This window comes from Marmota monax, unplaced genomic scaffold (assembly GCF_021218885.2).
Source record: "Marmota monax isolate L192 unplaced genomic scaffold, Marmota_monax_Labrador192_F-V1.1 WCK01_AAM20220418_F8-fsc00051, whole genome shotgun sequence".
NCBI lineage: Eukaryota > Metazoa > Chordata > Mammalia > Rodentia > Sciuridae > Marmota > Marmota monax.
In genome coordinates, this window is record NW_026695202.1 from 2,554,013 (window position 1) to 2,568,702 (window position 14,690).

Consider the following 14,690-nt stretch of genomic DNA (forward strand, 5'->3'; position numbering starts at 1 on the left):
CTACTCTAACTCCCTGCAATGACTCCCCCCTTGCACTTAGACTAAAATTCAAATGCCACCCAACACCCTGCGCAGTCTGGGTCCTGCTGCCTCCTGCCCTTTGCTCACTGAGGCATCACTTCATTCCCAGGACAGGCCCATCCTCCCACATACTGTTCCTCGGCCAGGAGCCACGGTCCTGCTGTCCGTTAAGTCCCAGCTTCATAGCTCTCTTCCCCAAAAGGTATTTGGTCACCATTTGCAGGTGGGCCATGCCCAACTCCCATCTCTTACTGCATCTGCTACAGCCTCTAAGCATTTCATGTGCTGGCTAAACCCCACCCCCCATATCAAGACATGAATAAAGCAGGGGACTTCCTGTGGCTCATCAAATGCAGCAGAAAGGCATATTGTATCAGCTCTGAGCTTAGGCCTGGGCTCCTGCTCCTCCTCCAGGAATCCTGCCAAGTGACCAGTCCTGGGCAATCCTCCTGAGGAATAAGGAACACTGGCCCAGTCACCCCTGTCACCTAGCTAGGTAACCACCAGCCAGCCCCATCAGCCCTGCCAGCTAATTTCAGGCACTTTCATGATTGTTTCATTCTCCTGTATTTGATATCTGAGGCCACTGTGGTGCCACTGGTATGAGATAGGCAAAGGATGCTTACTAAACCAAGGTACAGGTTGAACATCCATAACCCAAAATCCAAAACACTCTACAATTAATATGATGCTCAGTTTTGGATTTTGGAGCATTTTGGATTTTAGATTCTTTTTTTTAAATATTTTTATTAGTTGTAGATAAACACACAGTATCTTTATTTATTTTTATGTGGTGCTGAGGATTGAACCCAGGGCCTCACACATGCAAGGCAGGCGCTCTACCACTGAGCCACAGCCCCAGCCCATCTTCTTTTTTTTTTTTTTACTTTTTTAAAATATTTTGTTTGTTTGTTTTAAGTGGACACAATATCTTTATTTATTTTTTGTGGTGCTGAGGATCGAACCCAGTGCCTCGCGCATGCCAAGCCAGTGCTCTACCACTTGAGCCACATCCCCAGCCCCAATTTTAGATTCTTCAATCTAAAATTAAATCTGCTGAGCCCACCCAGCACCAGCAGAATCACTCATCTGACCCAGAGACATGTGGGCAAAACCAAATGTTGTTTTAAGCCAACAAGTTCTGGGGTGGTTTGCTATGCAACAAAAGCTAAATGCGATAGCCATGGCAGTATGAACAAGTTGAGAGTCCTTCAATCTGACTGTGATTCAGAGGGTCAAAATTGTTTAATACAGGTTCAGTATTTCTTGTCAAAAATGCTTGGGACCAAAAGAGTTTCAGATTTTGGAGATTTTTTGGATATGGGAATATTTTCAGCCTTTATATGGTTGAGCATCCCTAACCCCAAAATCCAAAATCTAATCTGCTCCAAAGCCTAAAACTTTTTGAGCATCACGTTGACTCTCAAAAAGTTTTCAATTTTACAGCATGTCAAATTTTGTGTTTTTGGATTATGGATGCTTAACTTGTGCCTGGGTTCGTAAACATCCTTTGTCTCTGTTACATCAGTGGCACCACAGTGGACTCAGGAATCAAATACCAGAGAATAAAATTATCAGTGAGGACTTCAGCATGCGCCACGTAGCATTCTGGGTACTTTACAGCCTGGGAACTTTCTCGGTCTCACAATTATAAGAAATTTTATATAGGTGCTTTTTTTTATCCCACCTTAGAAACACGAAAACTGTGACTCCCAAAAGCTTAAGGCACAACGGACACGGTGGCGTATGCCTGTAATCCCAGTGGCTTTGGAGGCTGAGGCAGGAGGATCACGAGTTCAAAGCCAGCCTCAGTAACACAGAGGCACTAAGTAACTCAGTAAGACCCTGTCTCTAAATAAAAAATACAAAATAGGGCTGGGGATGTGGCTCAGTGGTTCAGTGCCTCCAAGTTCAATTCTCAGTATGGGTGACCACCCCCACAAAAAAGGAAAGGGAGCACTTCATGTTCAAACCTCATGTACTTGGAAGCCTTTCAAAAAAATAAGCCAATAAAGTCCATGATCCATTTCCCTTTTTCTATGGATGGGAGTGGCCTGGGAGGAATTGAACTCTAGAATACAGGGGTAATTCCCTCTGTAGGTGTCTACATACCTTTCTGCTTCATCAAGTTCCAGTTGTCTTTTAAGTCACTGAGTGGCAAGCACTGCAGGTTTGACCACGCCTTCTGGAAATACTTGAACCCTTCCTGGGTGTTCCCGATTTCAACATACAGTTCTCCAATGGCATTCTGAGCTTTGAGAAGCATTTCTTTTGTGGACTGGCTCTGTACAAAAGGAGAAAGGGAACCAACAACTCCTGAAGGAGTTGGACAGATACCGCAGCTGGACACCTGCCCAGGAAAGGCTCATGTCATAAAAACCTGTATTATATCATTTCTCAGGGAATTTTAGGCATTTATAAAATATTTATTGGGAGACAATGCAAATTAAAAATGCATTTTGGATAATTGATCTCATAGGTTCAGTAAACATTCTTTGGCAGTTAGTAGTAATAAAATTTTTGAGGAATAACCTGACAATGTCTCACACATAATAAGTGTTCCAAGGAAGGTAGTATCAAGATTCTAATGAATATCTAGAATGTTGCTTGAATACAAACACCACCAGGGAGCTGGTGACTTTATGTCTGACATGTTTTTTAAGAAACTTGTATTAAATTCTCCTTACTGGTCTAGAATATTTATTTCAGGGTATTCAACTTCATTAACTTAAATCACTTCTCAACCAACACCTTATCAATGCATAAGAATATACTAGTTGGCTAAAGTTTTTTTTTAAATGTCCAATCTAAGAAATTAGAGTTAGTGATGAGTTATTTTACTGTTAATAATAAGTTTTCAAAAATGCATTATACAGGATAATATAATAAGATTATACAGGAAGTGTCCAGTAACTAATAAAGCACCGTAGAATGGATGGCATTGCAATGTTGTTGGCCACTTAATACTTTACATTGTACCACAATGTTAGCCTAGGAGAGTATTGACTGAGCTGGGCTCCCTGCTATAAGTTGAAAGAATAAGTGTTTCTATTCTCCTGCACATATTAAAAGTGCCCCTCTGTGTTAAATGACCTTTGTTTTAGATTTTTTTTTTAGTTATAGGTGGATATAATACCTTTATTTTATTTTTATGTGGTGCTGAGGATCAAACTCAGTGCCTCAGGCAATGCTAGGTGGGTACTCTTCCTCTGACCCACAATCCTAGCCCTTAACTGATCTTTTGAAACAAAGCTTTTGGACAGTTGTCTTGAAAATAGTTTACATGTGCTCTGAGATACTGATTTCCCTGGATTTGGAAGGAGTCTGGTTTGGTATAGGAGTCTGGTGTGATATAGGAGTCTGGTGTGGTATGTGCCTGTGGTTCTTTTGCACACCCCTTGGGAATATATTTAGAATTCTCAGCATCTATTCTAGACCTTATCTTTGCTGCTCATCCTTCCAATCCTCCACTTCAAAGGTGTCCTCCATTCTGACTTTTCTGAGCTCAAATATTGCTAAGAGACTGACTTCAAATATTGGGTAAGATTAGGATGACTATGAATAACAAAGAACCCCAAATTAACAATAGCTTAATTTCTCTTATACAAGAGTCAGGATCTAGGTGGCCCAGGGCTGCACACATTCTACAAAGTCAGAGTCTAGCTATTTTTATCTCATCCTGTGCCCTTGCCTGACTTCCATTCTCAAGGATACCACCTGATGTACAATGGCTGCTCTGACTTCAAATCATATTCACAATTCAATCAGCAGAAAGAAGGAAAGTTATTAAAAACTGAATGTGTCCCTTCTAAATTCATATGTTGAAACCCTAATTCTCAATGTGATGGAGTTAGGAGGTGGGATATTTGTGAAGTGATCAGGTCATGAGGGTGGAGCCCTCACAAATGGGATTAGTGCCCTTGTAAAAGAGGCCCCAGGGATCTCTCTCATTCCTTTCCTCTATCCAGACACAGCAAAAGATGGCTGTGCCTGGACCAGGATGCAGACACCAACTCTGCTGGCACCTTGATCTTGGGTCCACCAGCCTCCAGAACCAAGAGAAACAAGCCTTTGTTTAAGCCACCAGACTTCAGATTCTTTGTTAGAGCCGTCCAGCTAAGACAGGGCAGAACCAGGAACACCTTCACTTCCCGAAACTTCCATTTACATCTCATTGGCCAAAACGTTGGTTCCTAAGGAAACCTGGGAAATGCAGTTTTCTTCTACACAGCCATTTTCTGAGAGGGCACATTACTTTAATAAATGTCAGAACAATATTGGGGAATTATAGTCTCTTTTCTATACCTCTTTTACCTTTCTTTTAAATTTTTAATTAGCAGAGTTTTAACTCAATTTCTTCCCTCACACCTATTTCAGAGGAAGCGGAGCCCAACTCCCTTCCCAAGGACCTGCCCTGTCCCTGAGTTCTGTGTCCTTCCCTCCAGCCCTCTCACAGAGTCTCTGCCAGCATCTCTAATCTGCCTGTTTATTTCCTGCTCCACGTAAACACATATACCCTGGATCAAACTTGACCTGAACCTCATATTCTCCTAACTTTTCAACTTTCTCCTTTCACCAACAAACTTTTCAAACAAGCCTGCCTACGTGCATCTTCTCCGTTTCATTACCACCCCCACCTCCTAAAGCCCTGCCTCTTGCTCCTCCCACATGCCCTGCCTCCTCAGTGGCGGTCACTGGCCCCATGCACCAGACCTCTGGGCCTTCTTTCCGTCCTTAGTTGCCCAGACCTCTAGCGGGCATTTGATGCCGTTAGCCACTCCCTCCTTGGTTTGGGGAAAACTAGGACATCCTGACTCTTTCCCAATCTTTGCCTTCTTCACAGCTTCATTTACTTTTCTCCCTCCGAATATCAGCAGTTCGCCCCACCCGTTCCCAATATTGCTTGGGGACCTGGCTTCCTCTGGTGGTTTTGGCTTTTGCAGATGTCGCCTTGTCTCTCTCCAGATTCCAGTGCTCCGTGGCCTCAGCTGGCTGACTGCTCCGCTTGGGTGCGACCGTCACCTTCCCGGCACCCGCTGCTCCTTCAGATTCCCTCTACCCATGAAGCTCCGATTCTGGGCGTTTCTTTGATTCCTGTGCACATCACAGACGTGTTTCCAGTGAGTCCGACAGGGAGGCAGAAGCCCCGTCACAGGCCCTCACCAGGCCACGGTGGTCCTCCCACCTCCGGGTCCCAGTGCCCACGCTGCCACTCGAGGGACTGGACTTGTTGGGTGTGGCCTCAGTGTCCGCTTCCTCGTTATGAATCCTTGGCTTTTCTTCCCCTCTTCCCACTCCAGACTGTTCCTTGAGGGCAGAGACTCCACGACCAAGCCCTGGGCTCCATGTTTCATGGGCGTTCAGGACACAGGTGCTGGTGGCCAGTGACGGTGCCACCGTCTCGGCAGCTCTGGCTGAGCCAAGCTCTCGCCGGGCACGACCTCCCTGGAAGGGAGCGCTTATCACTCCTCTTTACAGGTAGGGAGACCAGAACTCAGTGAGGGGAACACATGCCCCAGCCCCATGGCTACCCAGTAGGAGGGCAGGGGGTCCTCCCAGGCCTGCTGGACTCCAAAACACCGCTCTGTACGTTTTCTTAAGAAGTCAAGTCTCTGATGCAGAAACAGAAGAAGTTCACAAATGGATCCTCTGGTTTTCTTGCTACCTGGTGTACCTCCTGTGAAATACTAAGGAGGAGGCAAATGAGACCCACTGTCTAACAAACGAGCCTTCTAATTCAGAGTTTTTCAACCTCCCGAACATTGGCATTTGGGGCAGGGTGACCCCGTGCTGTGGGGCTGTCCTGTGCACTACAGGGTGTGCAGCAGCATACCCCCTCTACCCAGCAGATGCCAGGAGCACTTCTCCCCCAAGTTGTGGCAACCAAAAGTGTCTTCAGCATTGCTAAATGTTCCCTAGGGGACAAAACTGCCCCCAGTTGCATTGAAATTTAAAACTATCTTATCTGAAGCCCCAGCTGGGGCTGGGGCTCAGTGGTGGAGCGAGCGCCTAGAATGCATGAGACACTGGGTTCGATCCTCAGCACCACATAAAAATAAAAAATAAAGGTATTGTGTCCACCTAAAACTAAAAAAATAAATATTAAAAAAAAAAGAAATTACAAAAGCAGTACAATACAGAATGAATACATCACAAATAACAGGATCTTTCAGCCCAAGAAAGTCAGGCACATATTTCAAAAAAGATGTTACTGCCCAAAATAGTTACAAACTTCTCTTTTAGAAATTATCTTCAGAGCCTAAAGAACTCCTTTTAATAGTCTCTGTGGTGACTCGTCCCAAGCAACTGTTGCAAAATATTGAGAATAAAAATATTTTTATTGTTATTATTGTTCTTATTTTTATGGTTGCAAATATTAAGAATAAATCATAAGATGGATGCCTGCAGGAGCCCTCAGAAGCAACCAAGTCTGTCAGCATGCCTCCTCCAAGTGCCTCACCCTTCACCATTCCACAGTTGGACTTCATTGCTGAACCGCTGCAGATGCCCGCAGCGACGTCCAGCTGGACTAGGAGCTCCACCAGGGCAGAAACCAGCTGCCTTGCTCGCTGCCGTCACCCCACCTCCTGCCAGTGCTCAGGCTAGGCAAGGCCCTGAGCGAATGTTAGCAAGTGAATGAACATAGCGTGCACAGGGAATAACTGCAGACAGGTGTTCAGTGGTTACCTAGTAAAATAACTGGTGCCAGACAGACACCTGTCAGCAGTAGGAAACGTGCACCTCCCCATGGGGGCAAAGAATTGGGGTGGGGGATCCCATGGTCATAATGGGAAGCACAGAATCCCTGCTGTGCTGCTCCCTAAATGATGGAAGAGAGTTGAATGACCATTAGTCAAACCCTCTTACTTCCAGCCCACGCCTGTTACTTTATAACCCCAAGGAGTAGGGACAAACCAGCCACCAGTAATCAATATCTCACTGTGCACCAGATACTGTGGAAAGGGTGTTGTGCACTTCCTTACTTGATCCTGTTAACAGCCCCATGAGATAAGATATTAGAACCCCCAGATGAGAACTCACTGGGGCAGAGGTTAGAATTCTTACCAAGGTCATACAAGCACAGGAGGTGGCAATGCTGGGTTTTAAATCTGGGTCAGTCTGAAAATGGCCCATGCTCTATTCACTACTTTGGGCTACTTTCTAAGGACACAGAGGAATTTGCACATTCAAATGGATTTATTGATTGATTTGTTACATTTGTTTTATTAAGCACCCATGGGGCATAATATACCATGGAGATACAAAAATTGATAAATGACATTGTCTGTGCCATAAAGGGTGTTGCATTTTTGAGTTTTATAAATCGCACTAGATGGCATTCCTTCTGTCTATATATTAATGGAGGCAGGGGTAATGTCTCAGGAAATTGTGAAGGTGTTGTTTTCAAACAAAATGCTTTGTTTCAGATTATTCTGCCCTTAGTCTACAAAAATCTATTGAAAACAGTGAAATTCATAACTATTATTAAAATGGCAATTAAGTGTCATCTAAAACATAGTAACAATTATGAGTGAAGCTTCCATTATATTCAGTAAAGTCAAAAGTTCATTTTTTAGAAAAAGCAAATCAATCACCTAACATGGGCCCTTGTACATGCTGGGCAAGTGCTCTACTGCTGAGCGGTATCACAGGCCTTCCTGAAAGTTACAGCCAAGTCTTTAACCAATTTTTTATTAATTCATTTCAACCTACCACTACAATTCACTTTTCAAATTTTACAAACACTTCTTTTTTTCCTCCCAAGTGACACCTATCTGCATTCACTCCTTTAATGACCCCTATCTCTCTCTCTTTTTTTTTTTTTTTTTTGGTAGTGGTGCTGTAGATCGAACCCAGGGCCTTGTACGTGGGAGGCAAGCACTCTACCAACTGAGCTATGTCCCCAGCCCTAATGACTCCTATTCTCTTTAGTGATCATTATTAATGTCCAGTATGGGGCATGCATTAAAATCACAGCTTCCTCACTGATGAACAAATTAATTAATTCCTCTGTTTATAGACTAAGTTAAGAAGGAACAAAGGTAAATATCTGAAAATATCTAACACAAAAAGAATCAGGTTTGAAGGTTTCTGTTTTTTGTACTTTACCTGCATTAATATGTCCTCAGTACTCAAGAACAGCTCTTTTGCTTCTCTGATCTTGCCCATAAGTTTCAAAAAACTCCCAATGCAGAACATCAGTCGGCATTTGTCAGTGGCAGTGACATTAGAAAGCTTGCATTCCAGCACTAGAATGAAAAGTCAATGACCCTAAAGCACAGGAAGTAACCCACACCGGAGGCTTAATCCTCATTTAAGAACTAGCCAGAGTTAGTTTCTTGTTCGAGAGATCTGCACTTTGCTTTTATTAAGGTTTACATATATTACCAAGTACTTTAGACTATGACATAAAAAATAATGAAAATACTATTAAATAACCTTGGTAAATTTTGAAAATTAAAGGGCCAAGAGTGCTTATGTAGCTCAATCCATGCACTGTTATTGTGTTTTACAGTGATTTTCAGGTAAAAAGAAAATGATGCTCCTATCTGTTACACAATTCTGCCCTCTGTTGCAACTAGCTTGAATTGCTGGCCTCAACAGAAGGAAAATGTTAAAAGAACAAAATTAGGGAGGGAGAAAAAGAGGGAGGCAGGCAGGGAGAGAAGTTATTCTTCATACACAAGTGAAAATATATCGAATTTTTTTAGCTTAAAGATCCAATTAAGCACATGGTATTACAAAGTTGTCATTTTTAGAATTTCTCTTTTCAGATGTTCTCCTATCTACATTTCCTTGTTGGTTGCACTTGAAATGATTGGTTCTACACTGTTGGTCACAAACAATCCCTCGTACTCCTCTGCTCTCTTGCCCCTACCAGAGGCCACCACAACATGTGGACTCTCCTCTTTCTCTTTGCCCACGTTTCTGTGGATCACAGTCATGTATAAAATAAGCATGCATTGAGCACCTACTGTGTGCAGTCTAGCCTCCAAGCAAGGCTGCCACCCTCAGCACTGCAGGGAGGCTGGGAGCTAGGGTGTTTGGGTCAGATGGCAAAAAAACAAAAACAGAGCCAAGGGAGAGAGAAAGCTGAACACCAAGGTTCAAGACCTTCGTCCAAAGTGATCATGCAAGTAAAAGGGCTGGAGGCAGGAATGGAACCAAAGGGAAGGATCAGGAGACAGGGATACCTCAGAGCCATAAGCAGCTGCTCAGAGCAGGCAAACAAGGGTGTCTGGAGGAAGAGTGGAGGGATGGGCTTCTGCCCAGCACAGGGCGTTTGCACATCCCAGGAGGATTATTGGTTCCAGATTCCTGTCGAGGGCTCAGGTTGGAATGGGTACTATCCATCACTGCTTCTGGTATTCAACTCACTCACCTCACTTGCTCTGAGAAACCTTCATTCATGAACCCTGGCTCCACCATGTGTGACCACACCCTCAGATTCACTCTCTTGGCACCAATAGAGTTAACATTGATGAGGAAACAGTTTTCTTGTTGTAAAATTAATATGTGTATATTATAGAAAATATAGAAAATTACAAAGAATAACAAAGACTACGCATAACTGCACCAAAGATAATCTCTACTAATACATGGCTGATTGGACACACACACACACACTTTTCTAGAATTAAAATTTGGATCATCCTACTCATGCCACACATCATACACTACGTTGTTACTTTCTTATTCAACAAAATATCAGTCCTGTGCAAGATTTTGAATGTATATCAAGTACAATCTACATGGCTCCTGCTCTCATGGAGTTTAGTCTACTAAAAACATAGTATGAACATTTTTCCATATCTTAAATATTTTTTAATATTTTTTTAGTTGTTGATGGAACTTTATTTTATTTATTTATATGTGGTGCTGAGAATCGAACCCAGTGCCTCACACATGCTATGCAAGCACTCTACCACTGAGCCACAGCCCCAGCTCTTAAATATTCTTTAAGAATACACATATTTATAACCAGATTGTATTCCATTTTATGGATTACCATTAGTGAGTCAATTTCTCACTATCATAAAACGTTATATAATGGAAAATATTGGCAAAATCTTCTCAAACATCCAAGATTTTTTCCTTAGAATATTTTTTCAAAATAAAAGCCACAGAATATTAATATTTTTAAGGATTTGAATACATATTGCCAAATCTCTCCAGAAAGATTGGCCCAATATAAACTCTTACCTATAGCATGTAAAAGACCCATTTTCTCACATCTGTGCCAGTATTATTATGGGTTGTTTTTTTTTTAATCATTGCAAAAAAAATCATTTACAATGTGACACCTGATAAATAGTATCCCACTATTGTTTTAACTTGCATTTCTTTGATTACTACTAAGATAAAATATCCTAATATATTTGTTTAAATTTTATACTGTTTTTTTAATCCACTCTCAGATGCCAGCAACTACAAGATGCATCCTTATTTCAGAAATGTTGTTAAACCTACATCTTAGAACCAGTTAAGTGTAGTATTTTTTTTTTTTTAATGAATCCGTGATGCCAGTAGCCACTTATGAGCAACTTCCAAGAACCAGGCACTGTCCTGAGTACAGAGACAAAAGATGAGCTCAATCAGACCTAGGCCCTGACTCTTGGGCTGTCAGAAAAATAAGGGAGGCAGTTCATCCAGTAATCTTATAAATGAATATAAAATTAAAACTATGAATATAACCATAAAAGAGGTGATGATACAAACTTAAGGAGATTTCTCTATATAAGTGACATTGAACTGAGAGTTAAATAAAGAATAGGAGATTCTGAGACAAAATGGTTGCAGAACAGAATATGTAAAGATTCAAGAACAGGAAAGAGTGGGGAGCCAAGAGAACTGAAAGGAGGAGACAGAAGAGCAGAGAGAGCAAGGGTGTTTGGGTCAAGAGAAGAATGGAGGCAAAGTAGGCACTGACTCTGTGTTGGGATGTAACAATGGCCAAGACAGGAAGGATCCTGTTCCCAGGAACTCATATTCTGGTGGGTGGAAGGTCTGGAACAGGGGACAGAAAGCAGAGTTAGACAATTAAAAGAAAAGAAATATCAGGTAGCAGAAAAAGCTATGCAGAGAATTTAAACAAATTAACACGATAAAGAATGACTGAATATAGCATTCATTGAGGAAGTAACTCTTCAGCTGAGATCTGCATAACCAAAAAGAACTGGCACCACAATTATCAATAGAAAGAACATTCCTGGCATAGGGAACAGCTGGTACTAAAGCCCAAAGGCAGAAATACTTTAAGGACAGAAAGAAGGCCAGTGTGTCTGACATGAAGAGGTCAAGAGGATGAATCCTATAAGATAATGCTACCCAGGCATAGAGGGGCCCAAGTATATTAGGCGTCAGGGTAGGCTGAAGAGTTTTATTTTAAATGCTATAGCAAGCCATTGGAGTGGTCCTAATCTGGGAAATGAGATGATCCGGTTTACTTTCTTAAATTTTCATTCTGGCTACCACGTAGACAATGGACTTTATAGGAACAAAAGCTAAAGTAGGAAGTCCAGTAATGGGGTTGTTACAGCAGGACAGGTAGAGATGATAACAATGGTGGGCTCACCAGAGTGGCGCCAGTGAAGAGTTGAAGCTGGAATATTCTCACTCACCACTCCTATTCAACATTGCACTAGGAATTCCAGCTACTGCCATAAGACAAGAAAAGTAAATAAAAGATATACATATTGAGAAGGAAAAAAAAATAAAAACAGACTTTGCAGGCTGGGGTTGTGGCTCAGTGGTGGCGTGCTTGCCTAGCATGCATGGGGCACTGGGTTCGATTCTCAGCACTATAGACAAATAATTTCAAAAAATAAATAAATAAAGGTCCATCAACAACTAAAAAAATATTTAAAAAATAAAAACAGACTTTGCTCACAAGTGGTATATATAATTATCTATAGAAAATCCCAAAGAGGGGGATCCAAGACGGGGGGCTAGAGGGAGGCTGCATTCCTTGTCGCTCTGTGGCCTAGAATTCAAGCAGTGGGAATACTATTCCTCTGCAAGTTATTAGAAGACCCCTGACAGCTGCTCCCATGCAGGAATCCCAGCTGCTTGCCCATGCAGGACCCTGGCAGCCATGCTGAGCAGGACCCCCAGCATCAGTGTCCGTGCAGGACCCCCAGCCACCGCTCCCTTGTAGACCCCCAACTACCAACGTGGGGCTCCCCTAGTTGCCTCCATCTTGGGAATCTGCAACCGCTGCCACAGTCCCTTCCACATGGCAGCCTGCTCCTGGGGACACCAGACAGGGTCTGGAGACAGCTGCGTGACACAGAGCAATGCTACATGCCACTGAGTTTCATCTCCAAACACACCACCCAATGCCATTGCTGGGCTGACCCTGACATCCCATCTCTGAAAGCAGCCACCTCCATCTTGGGACACCTTTGATGCCATCTTGGGTTATCCTTGCTACCTCCATCATTGACTTTAGTTGGGGCAACTCCCAGCTTGGGACACCAGTTGAAGCCTAGAAGCAATATCAAGGTACCCATAGCCCCCAACCCCCCACTCTCCCTGCAGCCACTAACCCAGCACAGCACTTATAGCTATGTGGCCAGTCTGTAGCTCCCAAAGCCTGGCCCTGAACTGCCTGATACAAAACAGCTCTCCACACAGCAGGTGCACAGCCCCCAGAGCGCAGCCCACAAGAGTCTGGAGAGAGAGGGAGGGGTGAGTGAGACACAGTTTAGAGACTAAATTGGAGACCAAGATTGTGAGGTCTGCAGGCAATATAAGGGGATAAGACCAGGTGCCCACATCACACAAGCGGGCCCCAAAGGAGATCCTTGGGGTGCAGTCTCCCATGGGGGACCAGCAAGTGCTATACCCCACCTCCAGCTCCATCCTCAAGACAAACCCTCCACCCTAATAGCCTTCACCATCCTGAGGTAGGGATACCAGCAAACCACAGACAACCCCACCTACTGGATGATAAGAGAAGCAAGAAAGATACTGAACTCCAACAAAACAATCCTTTAATTTTCCTTTGAGATTTTTTTTCTTTTTTTTCTCTCTTTTTTTTTTTTCTTTATCTTTTTTTCTCTCTCTCTTTTCCCACCCTCATATCCCCAACATTTGGGAAACCAAGTACTTTCCATGCATTAGGCTACTGAGGACTGGGATTTCTGAATAGTATATTACAGTTGTTTTTATATTCTTTTTAATTTTTACATTTTTTTTCTTAATTTTTATGTTTGTTTGTTTTTTGTACTCTATTGTCTTCCTACTTACTTGACTCCCCAAAATCTCTTTCCCTCTTTTCTCCTGCTACTAGCCAACATCTTTCGATTCCTTCCTCACTCTTCCTAAGATCCAATAACTCTATGTCCTCACCTCCTACCTCCTTAACATCTCATCCTACAGTCCACCTCCAGTTCTCTCTTTGTCCACCATCAGAAACTGTAGACCCCAAGCCGGGGTTGTGACTCAGTAGTAGAACGCTCGCCTGGCACATGTGAGGCCCTGGGTTCAATCCTCAGCACCACATAAAAAAATAAACAAATAAATAAAGGTATTGTGTCCAACTACAACTAAAAAATAAATATTTTTTTAAAAAAATTACAGTATAAATACTAATTGAACTCACCATTTCTGTCTATTGTGACAAAACTGTAAATGTCTTAATAGAGTTATTTGGTTTAAAGCTGTACATGGTTTGTATTGGGATCTGTTAATATTGATTTCCCCCTTAAAGAAGAGGTATTGGAACCCTTCAGGGACACTATAAGTCAATAGGGTAAAAACTATAACATCTCATCCACACTGCTAGAAGGGAAGACACATGAACAACATGAAAAAACAAGGGAAGAAAGTGCCCCAAACAAACCAGGATACATTATTAGAATCCATGGCCAGCATAGCAGAAGAAATGTCAGAGGAGGCGTTCAGGATGTACATAATTAAAATGTTTTGTGAATTAATGGATGACATAAGAGAGAAAACATAGGCAGCAAAAGATCATTTTGATAAAGAACTACATAAGTAGATACAGGAAGCAAAAGATTACTTCAATAAAGAGATTCTGAAAGAAAAAGAAAAAACAGAAATCCTTAAATGCAGGAATCAATAAACCAAATTCAAAATTCAATAGAAAGCATCACTAACAGACAGAACCTCAGACAATGAAGATAAAATATATAATCTTGAAAATATATAATCTAATAAAAGAATCTAATATAAAATAAACTAATCTTCACTGTTGACTACATAGTGAAGATGGTAAGAAACCATGAGCAGAACATCCAAGGATTATGGGATAACATGAAGAGACCAAATTTAAGAATTACTGGGACAGAGGAAGGCATAGAGTTACAAACCAAAGGAATGAACAATCTATTCAATGAAATGATATCAGAAAATTGCCCAAATCTGAAGAATGAATTGGAAAATCACATACAAGAGGCTTACAGGACACCAAATGTAGAAAATCACAATAGAGCTACACCAAAGCATATTATAATGAAAATGTCCAGCATACAGAACAAGGAAAGAATGTTAAAAGCCACAAGAGAAAGGAATCAGATTACATACTGGGGAAAATCAGTTAGGATCTCTTAAGATTTCTCAACCCAGACCCTCAAAGCTAGAAAATCTTGGAAAAACATATACCAAGTTCTGAAAGGAAATGGATGCCAACCAAGAATCTTATA

General features: G+C 42.1%; 1 protein-coding gene across 1 annotated transcript in view; it reads right to left on the reverse strand.

Annotated features, from left to right (window-relative positions):
- The window catches only part of LOC124082973 (putative tetratricopeptide repeat protein 41), an 83,740-nt gene that overhangs the window by 20,639 nt on the left and 48,411 nt on the right, over positions 1 to 14,690 (reverse strand). The window contains 2 exon segments of the mRNA XM_058574289.1: positions 2,134 to 2,305; positions 8,131 to 8,270. Coding sequence (XP_058430272.1) covers positions 2,134 to 2,305; positions 8,131 to 8,270 — 312 coding nt within the window.